This window comes from Lygodium microphyllum, chromosome 4, assembly GCF_053477565.2.
Source record: "Lygodium microphyllum isolate KBCC chromosome 4, Lygodium_microphyllum_v1.1.10, whole genome shotgun sequence".
In the NCBI taxonomy this organism is placed as follows: Eukaryota; Viridiplantae; Streptophyta; class Polypodiopsida; order Schizaeales; family Lygodiaceae; genus Lygodium; species Lygodium microphyllum.
In genome coordinates this window covers 53,589,826-53,616,771 of record NC_141138.1, presented here as the reverse complement: position 1 = coordinate 53,616,771, position 26,946 = coordinate 53,589,826, and the positions used below count along the sequence as shown (strand labels likewise).

General features: G+C 42.6%; 1 protein-coding gene across 1 annotated transcript in view; it reads left to right on the top strand.

Moving 5' to 3' along the window:
* LOC148037044 (E3 ubiquitin-protein ligase UPL1-like) overlaps nucleotides 1-25,917 on the top strand; it is a 44,568-nt gene extending 18,651 nt beyond the window's left edge. Inside the window, exons 9-15 of the mRNA XM_087675990.1 lie at nucleotides 12,644-13,775; nucleotides 13,865-14,011; nucleotides 14,114-14,194; nucleotides 14,271-14,496; nucleotides 14,603-14,742; nucleotides 25,185-25,291; nucleotides 25,390-25,917. Coding sequence (XP_087532116.1) covers nucleotides 12,644-13,775; nucleotides 13,865-14,011; nucleotides 14,114-14,194; nucleotides 14,271-14,496; nucleotides 14,603-14,742; nucleotides 25,185-25,291; nucleotides 25,390-25,492 — 1,936 coding nt within the window. The 3' untranslated portion in view covers nucleotides 25,493-25,917. The remainder of the gene's footprint in view (nucleotides 1-12,643; nucleotides 13,776-13,864; nucleotides 14,012-14,113; nucleotides 14,195-14,270; nucleotides 14,497-14,602; nucleotides 14,743-25,184; nucleotides 25,292-25,389) is intronic.
* Nucleotides 25,918-26,946: the final 1,029 nt, after the last annotated feature.

Genomic DNA, 26,946 nt, shown 5'->3' with positions numbered 1-26,946 from the left:
CAGGAGTTTGCCAATACCAACACTCCTCAAGAAAATGGTATTCTTGAACGGAAGAACCGCAGTGTGATCGAGATGGCGCGTACCATGATGGAGCACCGACTGTATGAAGCAGCTTTCCGAAAACAGGTATTTGTTGGCTATAGCTCCCAGTCCCAAGGCTACCGACTGTATGATCCCGTCAAGCGGGATGTGTACACTAGCCGTGATGTGTGGTTTGTGGAGGTTCCGGCTACTTCAACGGGTGAGGAGCATCCCGTTCTTGGAGATCCAGGGGAGAGTTGGGCTCCTTCTACAGTTCCACTGGAGCCCGTGCCTTTTGATTATGATTCTGTTTCTGACACAGAGTCTACTGTTCCACCGGACACCTCTGAGGAGTTAGCGCCGGTGGATATTCCAGAGTCTTTTGCTGATGGAGAACGACGAGGGGAGGTTTGGCCTCCTCCTCGCTGGGCCCGTGACACACTCCGTGATTCAGGGATCGAGGGGGTTCCTGAGGAGTGGGGACCGCAGGATGGTCCGCGGCGGTCACGGAGGCACCAGGCACATTCTACGGAGCTTGTTTGCTCCAACTATTGTTTGATGACCCGTGTTATGCAGGATCGAGAGCCCACCTCCGTGAAGGAGGCTTTACAGTCCGCCCCATGGAAGAAAGCTATGGAAGCCGAGTTGGAGGCTATTGAGAGGAATGGCACTTGGTCACTTGTGCCTCGCCCCCCGAAGAAGAAGGTGATTGGAGTCAAGTGGGTCTTCAAGACCAAATACCTAAGCGATGGTACTTTGGATAAGCACAAGGCTCGCCTTGTTGCTAAAGGTTTTGCACAGCGCCCAGGGATTGACTGTCATGACACTTTTGCCCCCACAGCTCGTATGGCGACCATTAGAGCTGTTCTTGCTTTGGCTGGCCATAGGAGCTGGCCTGTTTATCAGTTGGATGTGAAGTCGGCCTTCCTCAATGGTGATTTGAAGGAGGAGATCTATGTTGAGCAGCCTCCTGGCTTTGGATCTTCCGATGGGAAAGTCTACAGGTTGAAGAAGGCCTTGTATGGCCTCAAGCAGGCCCCGCGTGCATGGAACGAGAAGATTGATTCGTTCCTCCAATCTCAGTTGGGATATTGGCGTTCCAAGGCCGATCCGCAGCTGTATGTACACACTTCCGAGGATGGTTGTGTGCTGTTTGTATTATATGTTGATGATTTGATTGTCACAGGTGATGCTGCACAGCAGGTCCAAGAGACGAAGTCAGCTTTACATCGGACGTTCGAGATGACGGACTTGGGTCTACTCCATTTCTTTTTGGGCCATGAGATTTATCAGTCTCAGAGGGGGATCTTTATCTCTCAATAGAGATATGTACAGGAGCTCTTGGTGTCTTTTGAGATGGAGGATTGTCGGGCTCTATCTACTCCTATGGATCCGAAGTGGAAGGCCACTTCCCATTCAGCTTCTCCTTTGGCGGATGCGTCCCGCTATCGACAGTTGATTGGGTCCTTGATTTGGCTTCTCAACACGAGGGTTGATCTATGTTTTGCTGTTGGGCTCTTGGCAGGGTTAATGAGTGAACCTAAGACAATGCATTGGCAGGCTGCTCAGAGGATACTTCGGTATCTGAGGGGGACGTCTGATTTAGGGATTCATTACCCCGCAGGGACAGATGGGTCAGATCTTGTACTTGCAGGTTGGAGCGACTCGGATTGGGCCGGTGATGTGGACCACAGGCGGTCTACTACAGGTTACTGTTTTGCCTTGGGTGCAGGCGTTATTTCATGGAGTAGCAAGAAGTAGCCCACGGTAGCCCTTTCGTCCACTGAGGCGGAGTATCGGGCCGCGTCTTCCACCACATGCAAGGTTGTGTGGCTTCGGAGATTATTGGAGGAGCTTGGGTGCCCCCAGACTCGTCCTACATTGCTGCGATGTGACAATGAGAGTTGCATTGCCTTGGCAAGGAATCCTGTTTTTCATGCCCGGACGAAGCACATCGAGATCCAGTACCACTTCATCCGAGAAAAGCTTCTGGATGAGACCATCACTGTGGAGTATTGCAAGACGGAGGACAATCTTGCGGATTTGTTTACGAAGGCGCTTCCTCAGGCTCTACTTCGGAGACATTCCAGATCCCTCAGGCTTCTGCCCTGCCCAGGCTCTGAGAGGGGGTGTTAGAGAGATCACAGCCAGGCAGGAGGTTTCAGCCTGGTGCAGTCGGACTGCACAGTCAAACTGCCACGTGGCAGTCCGACCTGCAGCAGCCAGTCGGCTGCAATGCAGCCGACTGGGCATTTCTGGCGCCCTATTTCCAGGCAGTTGTCGGCTATAAATACCCAACATTCTCAACAGTCTGATACACTTCTCTGCTCGCAGATTACAGACCGGTGACACGCGCAGATTCCGTCTCTGTTCGCAGATTTCAGACAGCAGACAGTGCAGACTGCAGCGGACTTCGAGGTGGACAGCAGGTTGCATCGTCGAGGTGGAGACACGCAGTCCAGCGCACTGCGCCCGTGTATATATCTGCATATCTTTGTATTCAGCATTCTTTATACAGCAGATCTTCATCGTCCACTGTCTCTTTCTCTCTCTTCTCTCTCTGCGTTCTCTCTCTCTCAGTCCTACGCTTCCGCACCGCTGCACTCTGACATTTCATGCAAGAGCAAAGACACTCTAGTTGTTGCAATAGACAACTATAGGCGACTCGCAAGGAAAAAGTGGGGATGTCATAGTATTTAGTCAATACTATGCATGATCGAGATGATGGTTGTATTTTCTTGTGCATGCAATTAATAGTTTGTGTAAATTTTTATTTAAATTTGTGATAGAATGTAAGGGAGGAATGCCCGAAGGGGTCTATCTGATAGACCCCTTCGTATGGATTGACAACTTAAACATGGAAAAGAAGCATGGCTTCAGTTGAAGGGTATACTTTTGTTGTGAGAAAAAGATACTTCTCTTGGATCTAACAATCTCCATACCCAAGAAATAAGACAACAAACGTAAGTTTGTCATCTCGAATGTAGAGCAAAGTTTTGCCTTGATATTTAGAATAGTTGCAAAATCTGAGCTAGTGAGTCATATATTATCAACATACAGCAGGATATAGTTGACCCATGTGCTAGTAGTACGCACATATAGATTTGAATCATAGGGGATAGAATGGTTTTTGGTGGATCATCCTCATCACAAGCCGGTCATCAAGACCAAGTGGATTTTTAGGACCAAGCTAAAGGCTAATGATACTTTAGATAAATACAAGGCTTGTCTTATAGTACATGGTTTCAGGCAAAAGCCTGACATTGACTATGAAGAAATCTTCGTACCTACTGCTCGGTTAATATCATTTTGTTTGATGGTTGTGTTCATGGCTCACCATGGTTGGCCAATTTATCAAATGGATCAAAAGTGCATTTTTGAATGGTTATTTGGAGGAGGAAGTCTATGTGGAGTAGCCTCCCGGTTTTTCTTTTGCTGATCGGATTGAAAAGGTATTTCATTTGCGGAACAAGTCTCATTTCGATCAACACTATCTAGTTTCTTCTCCATGGTCTCACACCACAGAGGGTCTTGGAGAGCCTCTTGTCTATTGACTGGCTCTAAATGTGCAATGTAATCGGTTGTAAACAAAGATGCATATAAAGCTTGAGGGGTGAGTTGAGTAGACCTTCTAGGGCTCGCCAGAGAGGAATTTGGTGGAAAGATCCTCGAAAGCTACATGGTTTTCTAGTAGCAGTGAGGTAACGGATCTCGCGGAGGAGGCTCGAAAGCTTTAAGTATTCGTAGGAAGGTCAGGACTAGACAATAGATCCGGCTCAGTAGGTATGATCTCAAATGATGTGAGTGGAGGTGAGGATGAAGAGTCCAATGTAGAGGATTGCACTATGTGCCTCTTGTCAAAGATAACATCCCTCTGAACAATTATTTTGTTCATTCGAGGATTGAACAAACGACAGGCTTTCACTTTAGAAGAATAGCCCACAAAGATCAAGAGATTTGCTTGAGGGGTGAGCTTTCCTATCCTGCCATCAAGAGTGTGCATATAAAGTACGACTACCAAAAACTTTGAAGTGAGAAATAATAGGCCGAGGGCCAAAGAATACATTTTATGGAGTATTTTTAGGGACTTCTACTGCAGTTGGACATTGGTTAAGGATATACATTGAAGTGTTAACAGCCTCAGTCCAAAGGCACTGAGGGAGCTCTGTTGCGAATAGCAGTATGCGCCATATTCATGACTGTTTGGTTCCTACGCTCTACAACTCTATTCTATGCGGGGGAGCTGGTAGAGGTGAGCTAGCACGCAATGCTCTTTTCTTGTAGAAACTCAAAAAACTCATGGGAGGTAAACTCACCAACAGAATCACTCCTCATAGTATCCACACGACGACTAGTTTGGTTATGTACTAGTAGCACCCAAGCATTGAAATAAGTGAAGGCGTTTGACTTGTGCTTTAGGAAGTACACCACATGTATTTGGAGAAACCATCTACCATAAAAAAGAAGTACAATGCGCCATTCAGGGCAGCAATGGATGTGGGACCACAAAGATCTACATGAACGAGCTTACAGGGTTTAGTAGTATGAGTGATAGATTGTTGAGGGAAGGGTGTACGATGCTCCTTACCTAGCTGACATGCTTTACAGACCTCTTGAGATAGTTTTAGGTGTGGAAGGCCCTTAATCATTCCTTGACACAACAACTCGTAAAGAGAGTTGTAGCCAAGATGTCCTAAGCGAAAATGCCAAAGGCGCTCAAAGTTCATGGGCCCCTGCGTGGTGACCAAGGCCCGAAAGCGATGGAACTTTGAATCATCGGCCATCGGCTTGGTAAGGGCAAAGGCCATTAGGTTGTGCCTTGCCTTGAGCAATCACTAAACCAATAAGTTTACCCCAAGTAGGGGGACATGATAGACATCATCAAGTGAAGCGAGATCCGGACCTTGGTCAGTGGGAAAACTGACGCGATCTTGGGCTTGAATCTTGATAGAGTTGTTTCCTATGTGAACACTCTTGGCTGTAGGGGCGGAAATGAAAATATTCGCTATAGGAGTCATGTGATGGGTAGCTTCATTGTCCACAAGCCAAATAGGTGCTAAGGTGCTTGGCTGTGACAAGTGGGTCTCTGTAGGCACCTCATGAGGAGGCAACTCGCAGATGTGAACGAGACTTGCTTTCAATGCCTCTAAGGAGACGATGCGGGCCTCTGTACACTAGTTAGATAAACCCTGTGGAGTTGAGTAGTTCGCTGATTGTGATGACTGATTGGTGGCAGTGTGGGTATGGTCTCGCCATTGCCCTTGCCAGAGGATACCACTACCGTGTTTCCCTCGTCGGGGGTTATCCAACTTGGATGCAGGGGTTTGATTGTTGGATTTTGGATGTGTGTCTCGTGCCTTAGATCGACTTTTGTCGTCATAATGGCCATTCTTTTGACAATGTTGACAATACCTATTCTTCTTAGGTACATTTTACCGTCTAGCTTTAAGAGTAGATTGAGTGGTTCCTTGGCATTCACTAGCCTTATTTTGATTTTGAGTCGAGTTTTGTTTGCCCTTGCCCTGTTACCCCCTCTGAGAGGATGTACCAAGAGCCTCCTTTATCGAGGACATATTATAAAATCGGTGAAACAACCATGCGTAATGCAACAATTGACACTCAAACTCATAAAATGTGGGAATTTGAGGTTGTAAAATCACCTGTTGTACTAAATGGAAATATTTTCTTGGCAGCTTGTTAAGAAACAGGGTAACTTGATCATCATAGGACTCCGGAGCCCCAACAATTAAGAACCCAGTGAGGAGACACTGATATTTAGCCAATGACTTTCAAGTCATCCTTGTTTGTGATTTTAAATTTTTGGAGCTCATGATCCAAATCAATGTGACTTGTCCTGTCTCGAGCTGCATAGTGGTCAATCAAGTGTGCCCAACGCTCGGATACTAAGTCAAAATGTTGAAGTTGAGAATGAAACTCAAACAATAAGCCTTGTATAAGCTTGAGAATAGTAGAGGCATTTTGAGCCTTCCATGAGCGGATGACCTCATATGGAACAAGTGCAAGATTAGGTTGGGGTTTCAACCCCTGCACAAATCCCATAGATCCTGAGAGTCTAAGATATGCCTCATCAAATTTAACCAAGTGGTGTAGTTTGACCCGTTGAAACAAGTCTTATCATTAAATGTATGCTTAGTGGATGAGGAGCTAGAACAATGAGGTGTTTGTAAAGAGAGATAAGTGGGGTAACATGGAGGATAAAATGGTGGTGGTGGATAAGATGGAGGAAGGGGTAAAGATGGATAGATAGAAATAGGTTGCTGACATTCGTGCCGATTGCTGCGGAGGTACCGAAATGGACATAGGGGTAAAGGTGGATAGATAGAAATAGGTTGCTAATGTTTGTGCTGATTGCTGCGGAGGTACCAAAACATGGACATAGGTTCATACGATATTGTAGGTGGAGATGGCGGCATTGGGACACGATAGCCGTGTCCAAATGTTGATTGGGGCACAACATAATGACCGGATGGTCCACTAGGTAATGCCATAGAGGCAAATTGCGATACCAAATGATCTACACTCTAGTATGTCTAGGATGCACTCCCAGAGGGATAACTCGAAAGCGTGTGTGTGGAAGGTTGAGCCTTTGTCATAGGTACACTACTCGGAAACAGGTATGTAGAGGTCCTAAATGATGTACCTAAATGTGTGGAACCCCCCGTTGTGTGTGGTGATAAATGTGGTGCATTTAATGGAAGCAGAAAGGAAGGTGCAACGGAAGATGAGGGAGGGATGAGTGGGAGTCCAAATGGATTTATGATGGATGTTGTGGGGAATATGGTTGGTTCCTTTTGTCCATTAAATGCATTAGATGAAGATGCACCTATTCCAAATTGACCATGAGAAATAAAATCATTTCAAAGAAAAGGAAGGGAAGGAATACTTACAAGGTCTTCTTTTAACTTCTTACCTAGTTTTGAGTTTATAAAGAAATACATGTCTTTCTCATTACTCAAGAACTAAATGTTGTTTTGAAGAGTTCCTTCTTGACGAATATCCCCCAATCCAAAAGAAAATATAGAATTTGTTAGCATAGAATCTAAAATAATAGGATTCGTACTTGGCATTGGAGAAAAGATGTACTGTGGAAGTGATGTGTAATCCAATCCAGGTTCCACTTGTGGATGGCTAGTCCATAATGGAGATTCCGAAGGTCCTACAAGATCATTAGTTTTGTGCACTGAATCTAAAGGAGAAACTCAAGCTTACCTTCAACCTCTTGCCGAGCCCTATACACAAGGATGCGATCATACTCGGTGGTAGCAAAAATTTGATATGGTCTGTGGACTTAATGGTAGTTTAATGGTTCTCGGTCTACAATGTCAGATTGGCTAGAAGCAAGCTAGGAGGCCTACTCGTGATCATTTTGGTCCATGTTTGGTCGTGGAGAATGAAGCGGTGTTGTGAATGTGTTTGAAGTTATTTGACCCTTTTGTTGTTTTTGCTTTTACGGATGAGCTTTCCAATCAAAGGCTAAGGTTTCTTAGGGAGTGCTTAGCTCTGACACCATGTGAAGAAATGCTCTAAACGCAGAAAACACAAAACCAATTGTACGACAAAGCGTAGCTTGATAAACATAGAACACAATTAGGGTTAGGGTAACTTAGAGATTGTGAACACAATGAATAATGAAGTGAATGAATATGAATATACAATGCTCATGCAGCAAACACACTATGTAGTGAATATTGAACCTTGAACTCTCGTACTTGTGGGATCAAGGTAGAGGTTATGAGCTGGAGAGTGTGTTTTACTCCTAATGGATCCCGAAACGCAACAAGGCAACCTTCTTGTGTTGAACAATAGCAAATGCAGCCAGAGAGGTTGGATCTGATGCATACAAGTAGTGAGAAGAGAGAGACTAAAGACGCATGTACCTGAGGAGAGAGAAAATTGGGCGATAGTTGTAGAATGCAAACGTAGCAGTAAGAGGAGAGGGAAAGTTAGGATGGCAGCCACATATAGTAAACGCAGCTTGGGGAAGAGAGAGAATGGTAGGGTGATAGCTCCAAGCTATAAATGCAACCTCCAGAAGGGTGTGTGCAGTTGGGCGATAGGTGAAGACAACAAAACCTTAGTGTAGAGCAGTTGCTAGTAGTAGAAGAGCCTCCAGAAGTAGTTGCCAGCAATGGATGAAGGAGATGGAGGCTAAAATCAAGCGTCGGGTTGTACCAGATGACTGTGGGAAGCTCTGACCACGATGTCCTCCGTGAACGGGGTGTGGGCAATAGAGATACGGCTTTTGAAACTTTCAAAAATGAGATTGAGGGAGAGTGGTGGGGTGCATGCCTATTTATAGAAAGTTTGGGGCACCCAAATTCTATTTTTTGCATGTGGGACACAGTAACTCTCTAGGATCTCATTTCTTTTTAAAATAAAAATGTCTCTTTATTAATTAAGTGTGTTATGGGGCTGTTTAAAAGTCAGGCTAATGCATTTTTGGCTCAACACCGAGAGAGTGTAATATCTCAAAATGCAGCTGCAGCAGCTCATTGGGGCTGATGATGATGCGGGCAGAAGATGAGGCAGTGAAACACAACTTGCAGGCAGCAAGACGTCGAAGGAGACACTAAGCAGAAAAATGCAGTGTGTGCTGGCTGATGGCAGCTCCTTGGGCAGTAGAGGATGAAGATGATGATGATGTCAGCAAGCTGGCTTCCAAAAGATGAAAGTACAGCAACTGATGGTGAGGTCAGCATGGGCAACAGCTTGCAACAGTTTCAAGGTGGTTGCAAACGGCTAGGATGTACCGAAACATATTGGGCAGGAGCTGGATGCTAGTTAGCTGATAGCTATAGTAGTGGGGACTGGTGATAGCCTCTAGATGATGGTGATGTAATCTCCAAGGTGTGGGTAGCATGGTTGAAGCAAATAGGATGATTAAGGATTAGAATTGGATGCCCACAACATGCCCTTGTATAAGGGGTTTTCGGGCATTTATCTTGTTGGTACATGATAATGCCTTTTTTCATAAATTATACTTTTCAAGGCTGTTTTATGGATGTAAAGCTAGGCATTAATGCATGATAGTTTTGTGTTAATGCGTGCCTTAATTTTGATGGCTTAACAAGGTCATCATGATGAAACGTGGTCATGTTTATAGTCAAACAATTTATCTCAAAATGCTCTTTCCAGCTGGAATTTCCACAAAGAAATTCCACTTGTGCTAGAAATGATAATTCCTTAAGTTTTTCACTTTTCTACTACTTTGTCCCCCATCAATCTTGTACACTTAATCCCTACTGATATATATTATAGTTATACTCTTCTACTTATTTTCTTATGGACTGTTGATATTGTGACACTGCGGAGCAGAAGAGGAATACAACATGGATAGAAAGGAAGAAGAGAAAAGAGAGCCGGAAGAGGAGAAATCTGCATTGACTTTGAAACGAATGCTAAATACAATGGAGGACTGATCAGTCCCTGCACATAGCCCAAGCATTAGTGAGGGCACCGGATCAGGCTAGAAAATGATGACAGCACTGGGGACATTGATGGAGACAATGATAGAGATAGATTGTGCAGCCAACAGTCCTTGGAGAAGACGGAGAAGAATGCTGGAACTTGTGAGAGTACCTGCAGAAGACAGAAGAGAGTAATCTGCCCCAGCCAAGTAGTGGCTATATATAGCCAAAATATGCCAAAAATGGCCGACTGGCTTACTGCATTTAATGCAGTTTAACTGCTGTTTGGGCAGCAAAAAATGATGACATGGCAGTTGCTAGGCAACATCGCAGCAGTTTGGAGCTGAACAATGTTAGAAGGGCTGATTCAGGGGATGAACTGCACACAAAACTGAATAACAAACATAGTCAGATCTCCTTTGTCTCCGTCAGACTCACATGGCTCACAACAAGAGAGATGATAGATTGATAGAATAAAATGATATAGACTAACACCCCTCTTAGATCTTGGGAGTGTTGGAAGACCCAACAACCTCATGTGATGAAGTATAGAAGCCTTGGACAAAGGCTTCATGAAGAGATTCGTTGGATTGTCCCACTGTTTAACTTGGAATTCATGATCCGCTCCTTGACATAATGGTATTGATTCTCTATGTGCTTCATGCGAACATGAAACATAGGGTTCTTTGCCAGAGCTAAGGCATTTTGGCTATCCATGTGTAGTTGTGTGGGTCCTGTCCAAGGGAAATCAATCTCTGCCAACATTCAATGGAGCCAAACTATCTCCATAGCTGTAGAACAAAGGTTAGGAAACTTTGTTTCATACTTGGGTGTTTTAGAAACCTATGAAACACCTATTTTAAATTTCCAAAAAAGCCCTATCTTTAAAAATGTGTTTTAACTTTTGTAATCAACATTTGTTTGGATTCATTTGACATACTAACATGGACATTTACATTTTTTGCGAGAATGAGTTATTGCCTATGATGCATGTATATATTAATGGCTTCTTCCATAGTTAAAGCTAATATTGTTATGGACAATGGACCATGATGAATGTATATGTTCATGCTATGCCAACTCTCCATTTGCATTGTATAGGATTATGAATTATGATAAATTACATCATATAAGTCATATGCTATACATATAAAGTCTCATAATAGTTTCTTCCATCTTGAATGAAACTTGTTTCTAATGTTTTAGGAAACTCGTATGAAACTAATGAAACATGTTTATAGGTCCCCCCAAGGTCATTCTCTTTATCTAACTTATTTGGCCTAATTCCCTCATTATTTGGCATTGGCAAAGATCGAAGGTGTCAAGAATATACTCCACTTTGCAAGACCAAAGGGAGTAATTTGATCCGTCCAAATAGTCTAAGGAAGAACATGCACCTAAACAAAAGGTGCCATCATAGGCATCTAAGGGCTAGAAGAATGGGCCCTATGGGAGACCTGAAGAGAGAGAGGAGGAGAGGGTTGCTCCGATTGATATGATCAGTCAAGAGAGGGTTCCTATTCAGAACGGGGTTCGGATCTTTGATCTTTGTGATGATTGCGCCGTCTCTCAGAGCTAGTAGGAATAGACTCCTCATCCGAGTCATCAAAGACTTGGAACCAGCGATATTTCATGTCTATAAACTTGCAAACACACTAAATCTATTGTATTTGGCTGAAGAAGAACCTGAACGGAGGTAATTGTTAGCCACACTTGCAAGGAAATAGTTGTAGATGTCCCACTTTTGTAGGGTGGTCTTCTTTGAAGGAAACCTCTGTGTCCTCACTTAGGTGATGATACCATGTGAGAGTGCATAATGGAAGAGGAACATGAACACAGAGACAAAAAGGAGAAGAGAAAAGATAGTAGGAAGAGAAGAGAAAATTGCATTGAATCTGAAATGAATGCTGAATACAATGGAGGATTGGTTAGTCCTTGCATGCAGCCCAAAGCATTAGTGATGGAAAATGATGATAGCACCAGAGATGGTGAGGGAGATGGAGACGGAGATAGAGTGTGCAGCCAACAGTCCTTGGACAAGACAGAGAAGAATGCTGCAATTTGTGAGAGCACCTGCAGAAGACAAAAGAGAGTAATTTACCCCAGCTAGCCAGTGGCTATATAGTGCCAAAATATGCCAAAACTGACTGACCAGCAGCTGGCCAACTGCATTTAATGCAGTTTGACTGCCATTTAGGCACTGAAAATGATGACGTGGAAGCTGCTGGGAAAAATCACAGCAGTCTAGAGATGAACAAAGTCAGACAAGGCTGATTTGGGGGATGAACTGCACACTAAACTGAATGACAAACTTAGTCAGAGCTCCTCTTTCTCCGTCGGACTCTGATGGAGCTCACAAGAAGGAGATGACAGACTGACAGAATAAATGGCTGGCGAACATATACAAATAAAAGTTATACCTTGCTACATTAGGGTTAGGCTTTATACATAGAGGTAATATATAATATTGGTTTGCTAAAATTGCATTAAGTTGTAACAGTTCAGGTTTTTGGTCTTGCATCACAACCTTAGAAAAAGAAAGAGGATGAGCTAGATTCTATCACAATAGAGAGGATTCATCAGCTTTTTCCAACCTAGAAAAGATGGAGAAAATAAGAGAGACACTGCCTTGTGTTATTTCATGAATCATGTAAAACAGCAATGTCCGTCTCACTTGTCATGGCTATGCAGTGACATTGTGAGATGTATTGAAAGCAGTGACAATAAACTTAATCAGGGTGTCACCATTATCAGAGTGCACTAGATGGATTTTGGAGTTTGAGGGCAGCACATTATTTGGATAGATAAGACTGAAGATGGTTTATGTTGTTCGAGCAGTGTTGTTGATACATAGACACATGCCCATACACCTCTGAGATTTATTTGGGTTTTTAAAGATGTGTATTGTCACTTACTTATTGTTTGCTTGCATTTTTGTCAATCTTTTTCCTTACCAATACTCACTTTTGTTCAATCTTTCTTTGGACTTGGTCTTTTCATGGATGATAATTAAGATTGATCCTACAAAAGATTCAAATGTTTTCATGCTGTGCTCAAACAGCATCACAGTCCTCTTCCCCTGTGCGCTGTTTCCTCCATAGATGCTTTTGACTTGTTTATCCACTTCATACTTTTTAGCACACGTGCTTTGGTGTAGTGCAGTAATCTGATTGTTTTACCTTCTTGTTGTGCAGGTTATCTGACACAGCCTACAACAGGGTTTCAGAGGTCCTTAAGAAGTTAGCCAATGCTGCACCAGCACACCGCTGGCTTTTTATATCAGAACTAGAACATGCAGCAAGGGGTCTCAGTTCTTCTGCGGTCAATGAACTACAGAATCTTGGTAATACAGATGGTATGATTTGCAGAACAAGCTCTATGGCTGGTGCAGCGGTCTTGAGAGTGCTACAGTGTCTAAGTAACCTTACTGGAGAATGCAAGCAAATGGAGAAAGATGCTTCCTCAGAGCAAAAAGAGGGTCTAAGAACTTTGCAGGAACTTAACATGCATCTAGAACCTCTTTGGCAGGAATTAAGTGCATGCATAGCCAAGTTAGAAGCAAGGTTAGGTAATACTGGTCCTTTGTCAGCTGTTGTGATGGTGTCCACTGCAGGTGGAGCCATGGGAAGTGGTTCCTTACCTCCAGAAACACAGAGGGTGTTACCTTTTGTGGAGGCATTCTTTGCACTGTGTGACAGCTTGAGATTTAGTTCTGCAGTGTCGATACATTCTGAACCTGGAACAGCAACTGCCAGAGAAATCAAGGAAGCTGCTAGCTCCTCAGTGCCATCTTCTACTGCTTCAGTCTCAAAAGGTCCCTCTGGCATTCACAGGAGGCCCGAGGGAGGGGTCACATTTCTTAGGTTTGCAGAAAAGCATCGCAAAATGTTGAATTCCTTTGTGCGTCAAAATGCTGCACTTCTGGAGAAATCCCTTTCACTTCTACTGCAGACACCAAGGTTGATTGATTTTGATAATAAGCGTGCTTATTTTCGATCTCGAATCAGACAACAGCATGAGCAACAACATTATACTCCTCTCCGGATTTGTGTTCGGAGAGCTTATGTGCTGGAGGATTCTTACAACCAGCTGCGTATGCGGACACCTGAAGAGTTGAAAGGTCGCCTGACAGTGCAATTTCAGGGAGAAGAAGGCATTGATGCTGGTGGACTTACAAGGGAATGGTATCAACTGCTGTCTCGAGTAATTTTTGATAAAGGAGCTTTGCTATTCACGACAGTTGGAAATGAATCCTCTTTTCAGCCCAATCCAAACAGTGTCTATCAGACAGAACATCTGTCATACTTCAAGTTCGTGGGACGTGTGGTAAGACTTTCTGTACATTTTTCTTCTATGGATGAAAATATGATACATTAGTTTCTTATTTTGTAACACAGTTCTTTTGTACTATACAGGTAGCAAAGGCATTGTTTGATGGCCAGCTGCTTGACGTGTACTTTACTAGGTCTTTTTACAAACACATTTTAGGAGTTAAAGTAACCTATCATGATATTGAAGCAGTGGATCCAAGCTATTACAAGAACTTGATGTGGATGCTAGAGGTGGTGCTTTTTTAACTTGTTTAAATCTTTATTGTGGAGATAGGCTGGTCTGAGTTTGAGTGTTGAATTTCTCCTCCCTAATTTTGTCTTGGTTTTCTGCAGAATGATATCAGTGATGATGTTGAATTGTTTTTCAGTGTAGATGCAGATGAAGAGAAACACATACTTTATGAAAAAACAGAGGTATGCAGTCTTGTGCTTATGACATATGCCTACTTCTACAGTGAAAGGTGATGTTTGAATCATTTCTTTGTCACAGGTGACTGATATTGAGCTGATACCTGGAGGTCGAAATGTCCGAGTTACAGAAGAAAATAAACATGAATACGTTGATCTCATTGCTGAGCATAAGCTGACTACAGCAATACGTCCACAAATCAATGCTTTCTTGGAAGGGTTCAGTGAACTTATAAACCGTGATTTGATTACAGTTTTCAATGATAAGGAGCTTGAGCTTTTGATAAGTGGTCTTCCAGAAATTGACGGTAAGATTTGTTAGGGAATCTACTCTTGAATTCAAACGTTTAATGTCGCGTAGCTCAAAATTTGGCATCTATTTGCTTCTGAAATTCTTTTAATTCTCCTCTGCAGTGGATGATTTGAAGGTCAATACAGAGTACACAGGATATACAGCTACATCACTTGTTGTACAGTGGTTCTGGGAGGTGGTGCGTGCTTTCAATAAGGAAGACATGGCTCGTTTGATGCAATTTATTACTGGCACATCTAAGGTAGTCTTTTCAAAAGAAATCACATAGATTGTTGATGGAGATGCTAAACACTTTTATCAGCTGAATGATCTGATTTAGGATTGCATCTCTACCTAAACATGGGTGATAGTGCATGAGAATTTTTTTATTTTCCATGGAAATGGTCTTACAATGTAAAACTTTAAACTCAAACATGGTAAAGGTTGATTATCGTTACTTTCTTTTCAGAGAAACGAAAGTTCTATTACTGACACCTTGGCGAAGTTTCCCCTAAGGTAGAAAACTAGTATCAAGAAGGCCCTATAAAGAGCAACTAAGTACAATTAAATGGTTGTGTGAACAACCTATGTGGTAGGCTATGGTGCCGGACCATATGAGCGGCTAGGTGAAAGAAGGTGTTAGAATCCCATTCGGGCAATTAGCCAATCTTTCCTTCTCCTCATCCTCTTGAAACCACATGTAGCCTCTCCCAGCTCTTGCAGAGAGTATGGGTGATCCTTGTCCAAATTCTAGAGAGAGTCTGTGTAGTGGAAACATGTTGGACGTATATAGCATGGCTACTAACTATAGGAAGAGGGAATTATTCCTAGGCATGGAGCTTCCATCTAGCCTCCTCCAAAAGTTTGACAACCTATCTGGTGGGCTATGGTGCTAGGCCATATGAGCGGCTAGGTGAAAGAAGGTGCTAGAATCCCATTTGGGCAAGAAGGCATCTTTCCTTCTCTTCATCCTCTTGAAACCACCTTGTAGCCTCTCCTTGCTCTTGGAGAGAGTATGGGCAAGCCTTGTCCAAATTCTAGAAAGAGTCTATGTAGTGGAAACATCTTGGAGGCATATAGCATGGCTACTAACTATAGGAAAAGAGAATTATTCCTAGGCCTGAAGTTGTTGTCTAGCCTCCTCCAAAAGTTTGACAAAAAGGGATCTGAGATACCTCGTCTATGCAAATGAGGAGTGGTTGCTAACATCATTCTAATTTTGCTCATGGGAATCCTCCTTCCTAGGTTTTTTTAGTGTAGCCAAAGAAAGCTATGTTGCATGGCCTAATCGGTCTCTCCAATCCCCCTCTCTCAGATCCCATTGTAACTTATCTATGAAGAGGCCTTCTTTGATAAGTCCATTGTCTTTATCCATTAATCAAGTGATTGGGTCTAGGTCAACACACCATCTTCTCTCACAATGTGCAAGTGCTTTGATCCTCTCTTCTAGAATAACTCTTGAATTTTGCTTGATTAAGTCCCTCCAACAATGATATCTCCTTTGGAGAAAATAGTTGGGGCCTACCAATGTCAGATAAGTGGCTGTATTTACCCTCCTCTTGTGGGGGGATCCCTCTCGATATTGTCCCTATGAAAAAATGCTCTAAACACAGAAAACACAAAACTAATTGTACGACAAAGCAAAGATTGATTAATGTAGATCATAGTTAGGGATAGGGTTAGGGTGACTCAAAGATAGTGAACATGATGAATAATAAAGTGAATGAATATTGAATGTACAGTGCTCATGCAACAAACACACTGTGTAGTGAATATTGATCTTCAAACTCTTGTATCTTTGGGATCAAGATAGAGGTTATGAGTTGGAGAGTGTGTCGTACTCCGAATGGATCTCGAAACGCAACAAAGCAGCCTTGTGTGTCGAACACTAGTAAATGCAGCTAGGAAGGTTGGATCTGATGTAGGCGGTAGTGCAGGAAAGAGAAATACTAAAAACGTAGGTACTTGAAGAGAGGGAAAAACTAGGCGATAGCTGCAATCAATAGGTGACTGTGTAGAAGATGTAGGCGATAGCTGGAGGAGAGAGAAACTTAGAAAATTCAGATTTTGGAGATGGTGACAGTGTTTGACTGATGGCGACATTACTAGATGATTACGTCAGGAGCAAATGCTGCAATTTGACAGTAGGCGATAGCTCCAAGGTACCGGGTGATAGTTATAGGGTGAAGGCGAGCGCTGGAATTAAGTGCTAGATGGTAGCAGATGGCTAGGGGAAGCTTTGACTACGATGTCCTCCGCGAAGAGGGTGTGGGAAGCAAAGATACAGCTCCTGAAATTTACAAAAACGAGAATAAGGGAGAGTGGTGGGCTACATGCCTATTTATAGAAAGTTTGGGACACCCAAATTAGGGTTTTGCATGTGGGACACAATAACTCTCTAGGATCGTGTTTCTTTTAGAAACAAGTTGGTTTCTTCATTAATTAAGCGTGTTTTGGGGCTGTTTAAGTCAGGCTAATGCATTTTTAGTTCAACAGTCCCTACCAAAACTTTGCCATGGAGAATCTCCCCCAAGAAACATAGGTTTATTGTCCAAGGGTGTGACTAGACTCAAATCTCAAGTAATCATTAAGAGAAGAGGTTGTCTCGTCCCGTCTTTGATTGTGATCATAGTAATAGATGAAGGCGAGATGAAACAAATGCTTAGGCCTTGACGATAGTAGCCACGAATTTGTCCTCAAAGCTCTTCTCTAGGTCTCTAGTCTTGATCTCTTGAAAAAATTGGTGAAGGCTAGACTGCCATGGTCCTCCAAATGTACGTGTTGTGAAGATATGTTGATGCTTGCACAGAGAGCACTGTGTTTATGAACATGATTAAAATAGAGTGAACTCGAACAAGAACACAAAACACAAAAAGGGAGAGATGCATCTAATGAATGAATGAATCATATACATGTGGCACTCAAGGAGTGGAGATGTCTATAACTATTGGACTCTTGTGGGAGAGGGCTGAGGGGAGTGACATCCTTTATGTATGGATCTTGAGTGCAGGAATACTGCGAGAAAGGTTTAAGACATAATAGATTGGAGCTGAGGGTGATGTCGTGCAGCAGTCAAGGACTAGTCATGGATGCAGAAGACCGGAAAACTGATGTTGAGGATTTAGAATCTTCTATCATGGAGCTGTAGCAGTCAAACACAGATCTGGAGATGAAGAAACCAGCAGTCCAAGCAGCTCTTGATCAAACACAGCAGGAGGATGCTGCAACAGGTCAATTTTAGGATGAAGGGCAAAATGCAGCTGAGTCGCTGACTATAGGTTGTAGCCAGCTAGCTAAGGTAGGAAACAGGCTGATGGAGCTGTCTGGAGATGGCGACCAGCTGGCAGCAAGTGCAACACCTCCAATGTGTGAGCAGCAGCACCAGAAGCAAGGATGGCAGCCTATTGGTGGTGTGCATATTGAGTCCCTTTTGCAGTTGGAAGAAGTTTTGTGTCTCATGCAAAAAGCAAACATGACTCTTTGGAGTTCTTGAATGAGCCCAAAAGAAAAAGGGTATTTAGGAGGCACATTTTTTGCAATGGTCGATGGCTCTCATGGGAGCATGTTGAGGGAGGATTGTTGGAGAGTGTTGCCTTTTGGTGATGGATCCAGAGTGCAGCAAACATTGTGTCAAGATAGAAGTTATAAGGATTCAATTAATTGGAGCTGAGGGTGATGAAACACAGCAGCCGTTGGCCAATTGATGCAGCATATTGATGTAGAAGGCTGTGAACAGCAGGGAAGCAGGCTGCAAACCAAAACACAATGAGGTCTTTGAGGCTAAAGAAGGTAAACGCAGCAATATACTGCTCAGCCTAAGTCTTGAGATGATCAAAGATGATGCTGGAAATGAAGCACAACAGTGAAATCAACCATCGACTACTGTACAGCAGCAGGTCAGCCTCTAGATATGAAGCACAAGAGTCTAGATGTTCTCCAAGCAATAAACAACAGCAAGGTGGCTTGTTTAGGTGAAATTATAGATGTCTACCGGGTTGTGCTGATCAAGGTGGCAGTTGGAAATTGTTTGCAAGGGCCGGAGAAATCATGAAGGGTTTGGGGCGATGATGATAGTATGTGGAACCGGCTGGGGCATAGCAACATGACCAGAAGGTCCGCTAGGTAATGCTATAGATGCAAGCTATGGTACCAACTGATCCACACTTGGGAGAGATTGGGGGGGATACCTAGGCTGCAATGATCGCGAAAGTGTGTGAGAAGTAGGTGGAACACCACCCGATGGAGGAAAGGATGAGGTTCTAAAGGCGGCGTCTATGTTTTCATAACCCCATGGTGCGGTGTGATGTGCAATATGAGGTGTTTGATAGGGAAATATAAATGGTGTAAAGGGAAGTGGAGAAGCAGCGGAAGAATGTGGTGGGATGGGTGGTTTTTGAATTTGTGGTGTGAAAGATGCAGATGCATTTTGTTCATTTTTACCATTTAATGATTGGAAATGAAATGATGATGATGATGATGCACCATGCAATGTAGAAATAGGAACACCAAATTCATTCTGATTTTGAGAAGTAAACTGAAAAGAAGGAAGAGTAGAAAAAGAGGTACTTGGCTTTTTTTTATAATCCCCACGACGTGTGTTAACATACAAGAATTGGTCCTCAAGAGAACATTTTCCGTAGTCAATAGATTGTACTCTATCTTTCTCATGGTCTCTACTAGTATTTTGCAAACCAGAAGAGGTAAAAGACGAATCTAAAGTACCTTGCACCAGAGTGGACGGAAGAGGATGAAAGAATAGAACATACTTCAGATCTCTTTCTCCAATAGGGGGGCCAATCCCTGAGGGAGGTCTCGACGGCCCTGCAATATCATCAGATTTATGCGCAACATTTAAAGAGAGAAATTCATGCAAACCTTCATTGAGTAGCTTCTCTTGAAGGGCAATCCTTCGATCAAGCTCTTCAATATTCTTTCATCTAAAGTCCATGATCACATAATATTCTTCAGTGGAAAGCTTGTATAGCCTTTTTTCCGTGTTGTCAGAAGTGCCTTCCACCATGTTGGAACTTTGTGAAGCAAGTTGTTATGCCCACTCTTGCTCATTTCTTGGCATAGGTTGTTCTGGAGATTGAATTGGTGTTGATGTGTTCGAAGTCATTTGAACCTATTGTTGTTCTTGTTTCTTGCGTAAAGCTTTCAGATCAAAGGTCTAGGTTTCTCAGATAGTACCAGGCTCTGATACCATGTAAAGAAATACTCTGATACAAAAACACAAATAGCAATCGTACGACAAAGCACAAATTGATAAAAGAACTCAGTTAGGGTTAGGGTAACTCAGAGACAATGAACACAGAAATAACTGAAGTGATATAACTGCTAAGTATACAATGCTCATGCGGCAAACACACTATATAGTGAATGAATATTGAACCTCGAATTCCTATATCTCAAGGATTAGGGTAGGGGTAATGAGCTGGAGAGTGTGTCGTACTTTGAACGGATCTCGAATCGCAGCAAGGCAGCCTCCGGATGTCGAACACCAGCAAATGCAGTAGTGAGAAGTTGGATCTGCTGTAGATAGCATTGAGGAGAGAGAGAGAGACTAAAAACGCAGGCTGCAAGAGAGAGAGACTAAAAACGTAGGCAGGACAGCGTGCAAGAGAGAGGAAACTGCCAAACACAGGTTGGAAATGACGTGGCAGGCAGTACGGCAGCAGGTCTGTGCAGGAACAACAGTCGCTTGGCTGGAATCAGCTTCAAACTGCGTGAAGAGGGCTGGAAATTAGGCGCCAACTGATGGAGACAACAATGGAAAGCTTTGGCTAAGATGTCCTCCATGAACAGGTGTGGGCAGCAAGCTGAAATACTTGAAATTTGCAAAAACGAGATTGTAGACTGAATGTAGGTAGGGCAGCATACGTATTTATAGAAGTTTGGGTCCTCGGAAGTGGGTTTGTGCTTATGGGACAAAAAAACTCTCTAGGATCACGTTTCTTTTAAATAAACTAGGTTTCTTCATTAATTAAGTTTTGGGGCTACTTAAGTAAAGCTAATGCATTTTTAGCTCAACATGTGGTACTTAGTAGCTTAGAGATTGTACTTTCATATTGATTTTCACATAGTGGATGTGACCTTCTAGCACTCTCTTCTCTCTTGTTGTTCACTCGTTCACTGTGAGCATGTGTGAGCGTGCGCGTGCTGCTAAAACCCAATCTAATAGTAAAAACTTAGTGAACTTGTGGGAGATAAACTCACCTCTAGAATCACTCCTCATACATTCCATTGGACGACGACTAGTCTGATTATGTACAAGCAACACCCATGAAGATAAGTAGGTGAATGCATTGGATTTATGCTTTAAGAAATACACCCACGTGTATCAAGAAAAATCATTCACTATTAAAAAGGTGAATGCATTAGATTTATGCTTTAAGAAATACACCCACGTGTATCAAGAAAAATCATCCACTATTAAAAAGTAGTATTGTGTGCAATTAAGGGCGGTAGTAGATGTTGGCCCACAAAGATCAACATGTATCAATCTATGAGGCATCTCAGCTCTTTGTGTGGTTTATTGAGGGAATGGAGTGCGATGTTACTTTCCAAGTTGACATGTTGGACAGACATCCTTGGATAGTTTTAGGCGTGGAAGGTCCTCAACCATTTGATGGTGTGACAGCTCATAGAGCAAGTCATAGCCAAGGTGTTCTAAGTGATGGTGCCAAAGATGCTTATTGTTCGTAGGCTTTTGTGTGGTGGCTAAAGCTTGGAAGTAGTGGAACTCAAAGTTTGTGGTTATCGATTGGGAAAGAAATTGAGTCATCTTGTAGAGGCCACTAGGCTGTATCTTGGCGTGAGCAATCATAAACCAGTCTAAGAGTCTATGACCTCGACTGTGGTTATTGTAAAGAAGATTGCTTGTCTCAATTGGCAAAGCTACTGAATGGACAAAAAGTTTACCCCAAGTCGTGGGACATAATATACATTGTCTAGCAGAGCGAGATCCAGCCCTCGTCAGTATTAAACTCGATGCAACCTAAACCATGGATCTTGATCAAGGAGGAATTTCCACAATGGGCATTCTTGGCTACAAGGGTTGGGGAGACAAAAATGTCCTGAATGGGGTTCATGTGATGGGTGGTTCCACTATCCATGATCCAAACAGGAGATGATGTGCTCGGTCAGATAGAGTGGGTTTGTGCAGTTGCCTTGTCAGGGAGCAACTTATGAATGTGGACTAAGCTCAAAGCCTCTAATGTCTTCATGGAGATGAGGTGAGTCTCATGCCCAGTAGTCCAATTCGACATGCCCCTTGGAGTTGGGATATAATACTGTGTGAGATGGTTGACCAGTGGCAGTGTGGGTTTGGGCTCATCATTGTCCTTGATTTTGGTTGCCACCATCTTACCTCCCCTGTTGGGGGTTACTCGACTGAGGAGCAAGGGTTTGGGTCTTTTCAGGTTGCATACCTCTAGCCTTTGATGATTGACACTTGTCGTTGATAATGTTGGCAATACTAGTTATTCTTTAGTTTATTCTGCCACTTGGGTTTTAAGGATGACGGGGAGTTTCCTTTGGTCTCACTAGCGTGGTTTTGATTTTGAGTTGAATTTGGAGTTTGATTTTGGTTTTTCTTGCCTTGTCCTTGCTGCCTCCTTTGAGAGCAAACAATAGGCGCTCCCTCTATAGACGAAGCACTATGAAACTGATTGAATAACCGAGCATAATGTAGTAGCTATCATTCAAATTCATAGAATGTAGGCATTGTAGGCTAGGAGATCACATGTTGCACTTCTTGTAGGTTGTTGAGAAACAATGTGACCTGGTCATCACGGGACTTAGGAGTCCTTGTAGTGGAAAATTCGGTGAGTAGGTGTTGATACTTAGCCGGCTTGACCTAAGGTCATTTAGTCGGTGATTGTAAAGTTTTGAAGCTCATGGTCAAGGTTTATACGATGGGTTCCATCCCGAGTCACGCAACAATTAGTTAAGTGTTTGCACTGCTTTGAGGCTGGGCCAAAGTGTTGTGTAGTTGGGAGTGGAATTCGGGTAAAAGAGGACCCACAGGTACCCATCATGTAGGCATGAGGACTCTCAAACTCTGCTCCTCCCATCAATTGGAGGGCCAAACTTTGATCCCTCCCACACATCAACATATTGAGAAACATCTTGTCCAAGCTTTCATAGTCATTCAAGAAGATTCTTGCTTCATTTCTTGTGACATAAGTCAAGAGAAGAGAAACATCTCGTCCAAGCTTTCTCAGTCATTCAAAAAGATTCTTGCTTCATTCCTTGTGACACAAGTCAAGATTCTTGCTTCATTCCTTGTGACAGAAGTCAAGAGGTGAGAATGGTATGTGCTAATACCATGTCAAGAAACGATAGGGTTTGCGGGGAGAAACACGTACCATATGGAAAACATTGTGACAAAGAAAACTTAAAGCATTGAAGAAGAATGAAGAATGATGAACATTGAATAATGCTAATACAATGGAGGGGGGCTAGCAGATAATTGCATTGTGCTAGTTGATCATGCAACGGCACCTAGAAGGGATCTGCATTGCGAAAAGTGTGAAACACAGTCCTTTGGATAGAGCTGTTGGTGATGAGGAATAGAGCTGCTCTTTGGAGCAAGCGAAATGCAGTCCTTCAGGCAGTGGAATGTTAAGAGTAGACATTAGAAGATGAAGGACAGTAGTAGAGGGAGCAAAATGTAGTCAGGAGTTGTCAAAGATAAAGCCTATTGCTGAAATCTCGTTGGGATGATGACTACTGTCAAGACAATTTCTGGGCAGCCAACTAGAGAAGAAAATTCAAGAATCGGTGTAAGTGGCTGTAGATAGTTTATTGCTAGGCAGCCCTTCAGGAGTGAAGAAAACACAAAAACACAGGTATTTGATGTAGGGCTGATAAAAAGGTTGTAACTTGATGTAGATGGCTTGGATCTGCTGCAAATGCAATTGTCATAAAGTGGCTGGCTGGGAACTGTCGCTTGGGTGATGGGGTGGCAGTAGGAGCTGAAAATGCACAACAATGATGAAAATGATCTGCCCTGCCAGTCTAGGGAGGAATGAAACCAGCAAACGCAGCAGTGGAAATGATAAAGAAAAGGTTGCTAGGTTATGTGAACTCAAAGCATATCAACCTGGAGTGTTTGGAGCTGATGGTGATGTGAAGAAGACGAAAATGAAATGATATGGCAATGTAACCATGAAACTGGCCTTTAATGGGCCAAAGAGTAGTGAACTTGAACTTGCAAACACTTATCAAATTGAAATAGAAATTCGACAACAGAAGCAAATCAAATAGTGGAGATACAAAGCTCCTGCTCTTGGACACAAATAAAGATTAGCCACAAAGCTTGCACTCCTTGCAGTATTTCTTTATTATCACTGACTTGCTTGTACAACTATTATTGCTCATAAGGCCTTGCTCATTGTTTTTCCAAACTCAGGCTTGAGTACGCCAATCTAGTAGAACTGATTACAGATTTGCAGTGCTGAAGTACTTGTCTTCAGCTGCTTAACACTAGATTTGGGTAACATAGCTATGATTCGACAAAGATGCAAGACAACCAACCTTCCTGATACTGGATCTTGCTAGAAAATTGTATCTGACCAAATATCTTGCAATAGATTTCTCCAGAATGTCTTTTATCTCATAAAAATTGCACAACGCCATGCAGGAAAGCTCGGTTCAGCTCAAGAACCACTCATCCTGCTCCAGGATAATTTAAGTCTCTGGCTGCAGTCTGTTATAATGGGATTGGAAGATGGAACATGCAAATAGAATGACGAGGACATTGAAGCATATTTCCTGCACGGTTCAGCTCGAGAAACACTCATGCTGCTACAGGATACTTTAAGTCTCTGGCTGCAGTCTGTTATAATGGGATTGGAAGATGGAACATGCAAATAGAATGACGAGGACATTGAAGCATAAAAATGAAGGTGATGGAGAACTTCAGAACTTTGGGTCTTTCCTAGCCAGCTATGGCTTTGATGACACTATTTGGTCCTTCCTCTAGCCCTAGAGTCATACCAGCTTACCCTCCAGCTCGCAAGGGCTGAGCTATCCCAGGGTCTAAGAATTTAGACTGAAGGAATCAGGCTCCTTGTAAAATGATCTGGAGTCCCTTTTATAGGTTTCCTCAATGGCCATCCAAATGACAGTCCACTGCAAATTTCTGTCAGATGCCTGCCTTGGCTAGGATTACCCAAGTTCTAGGGCATGGTGAGATAATTTAACTCCAATATACTAGGACAGCTCTACTGAGAAGGAGAGCATGCTTTAGAGTTTGTAGTAAAATTGGCTGCTGCTTGTCACTTCTCAATGGGCTGTTTAGCTGCATTGGATATGCTATTTTTAATCGTAGGGTGGACTGTTTGGCATTTTGTTTTTTCTCCCCTTTTTTTTGGTGGGGGTGAATATGTGGTGTGTGGACATCTGGATGGGTGCTAGTAACATTGGTCATAGTGGTCATGAAGTGCCTTTAGTGCACCCATTAGGATGTCTAGGGACGGAACACGGTGGGAGTCCCAAAAGAGTTTGCCAAGTTTCAAAAGCTCCACTGTTCAATGTTAAATTTACTGAAGTAAGGTGGTGTTCTTGTCATATATTCCTATTTCCTGAAGGGTATATAAGTTTCTTTAAAAGTTTGTTTGGTTTGTGCCAGCTATTTCCCCCTAGCTTTTAGTAATGAGCTGTTAAAATCATCCCACCTTTGTTTTTAATATTCTGTAGGTGCCTCTTGAGGGATTCAAAGCATTGCAAGGCATATCTGGTCCTCAAAGATGCCAAATTCATAAAGCATATGGTGCACCAGATCGTTTGCCCACTGCACATACCTGGTAAATCTAGTACACAGTACCCTGTGCATGTAATGTTATTTCATCAGGTAACAAATATAGAACTTGGATTTTACCAATGAGTTTTTTTGCATGTGCAGTTTCAATCAGCTAGATCTCCCAGAATATTTGTCGAAGGAGCAGCTTCAGGAACGATTGCTTCTAGCAATCCATGAAGGTAGTGAAGGGTTTGCTTTTGGTTAAGCTGTTGAGTGAATACCTCCATCCACCTCCTGCTCCTAGGGGAGAATTATGGTCGTACCATTTGCACTGGACAACCTTATTCCTGTGGGGAGGAGCAGTTCAAGTTTTGAAGGCATAAATCCTTGCCTGTTGTATAAAGCATCCATACATATCCATGTCCTGGGGGTCCTAATTTGTGCTGCTAAATTTTAGATGCAGCTTTTGAAGAGGGGATGCCCCATGTGACAGGATATCATTTTTTGTACATGTGAGAAGATAAGAGATTATGTGATGATCAATTATATGTATGGTGTAAGTGCCATGGCAATCAAGTGATTATTTTCCATATCTCTGCTATAGAAGCGGTAAATCGATCTATGAAATTTCTCTCATAAACTGTAGAAGTATAAATTTGCTACCTTTTGGAATGGTGTTCTGCTTTTCTCCTTTTTTTCGTTTTTCGCCCAATCTGTAAACAAGATAATTTCGTGGTGTAAAATGTTACCTTTACATTTGTAATAGCAATTGGTCTTCAAAATGTTGCAGTACAGGTGCAAAGGATATTCAATTTCGCTAGTTGCCTGCTTGTGCAGGCAAACAAAAAAGGTTGCAAACATCATTGATGGCACTATTGTTGGCACATGTACATGAAACTGTGATCAATATTATACCATGGCCATAAACTTCTTAGGAAGCTCATATCAACGCAGCACCTTCAGGAGGCCGATTTGTCAAAGATTGCAGAATCCTCTGACAATATGCAAACACTGATGTGACTGCTGGGGTTTGATAGGGAATTCCATCATGTGCCCCCTCATTATTTTCTTCCTAATGCCACTAAATACACTTACATTAACTGTGAGAGAAGGAATTATTTGTTTCTGGCCCAACCTCATCCTGGTATGATTCATATATGCGTTCTTGTTTTGTGCCCTTTTGCCAGTCATCTTGAATTAATGACTTATTATGGAAACCCCATGGTTTTTTTTTGTGGAGTAATTTTTCTTTGTAGTTGGAGCTTCTGTATTGTGACACATACATACTTGGTATATGATGTTTGACATGGCCTTTCATTGATGAGTTTCGTCAGTCCTCGAAACGGATTTAGCAAATGATTAATATTTAGAGAGCAAGCAATGTTTAGTGAGAGTAAACAAATTGATGAATCTAATGAGGTGAAAAGTCTCTTTGAGGCATGGTTTTTGATGCACACGACATTAATTATAGCAGAAGATGAATGCCTTGATTTTTAAATCAAGAGAGTTGCCATTCTTTGCGTTTGGATGTCACGATTTTACTTTTCTTCATATAAAATATACGAGTCCAAATTTCACTTCTTTCGGAAGTAGAGGGAAAGAGATTAGTATATTGGTCCGTTGTCTTGCTCAAAGGACATTGTATAAAAGAGGACACATGTGAGAAACGCTTTTCAATTATTATGACATTGTTAGTCCACTATAGAATCATGCACGACT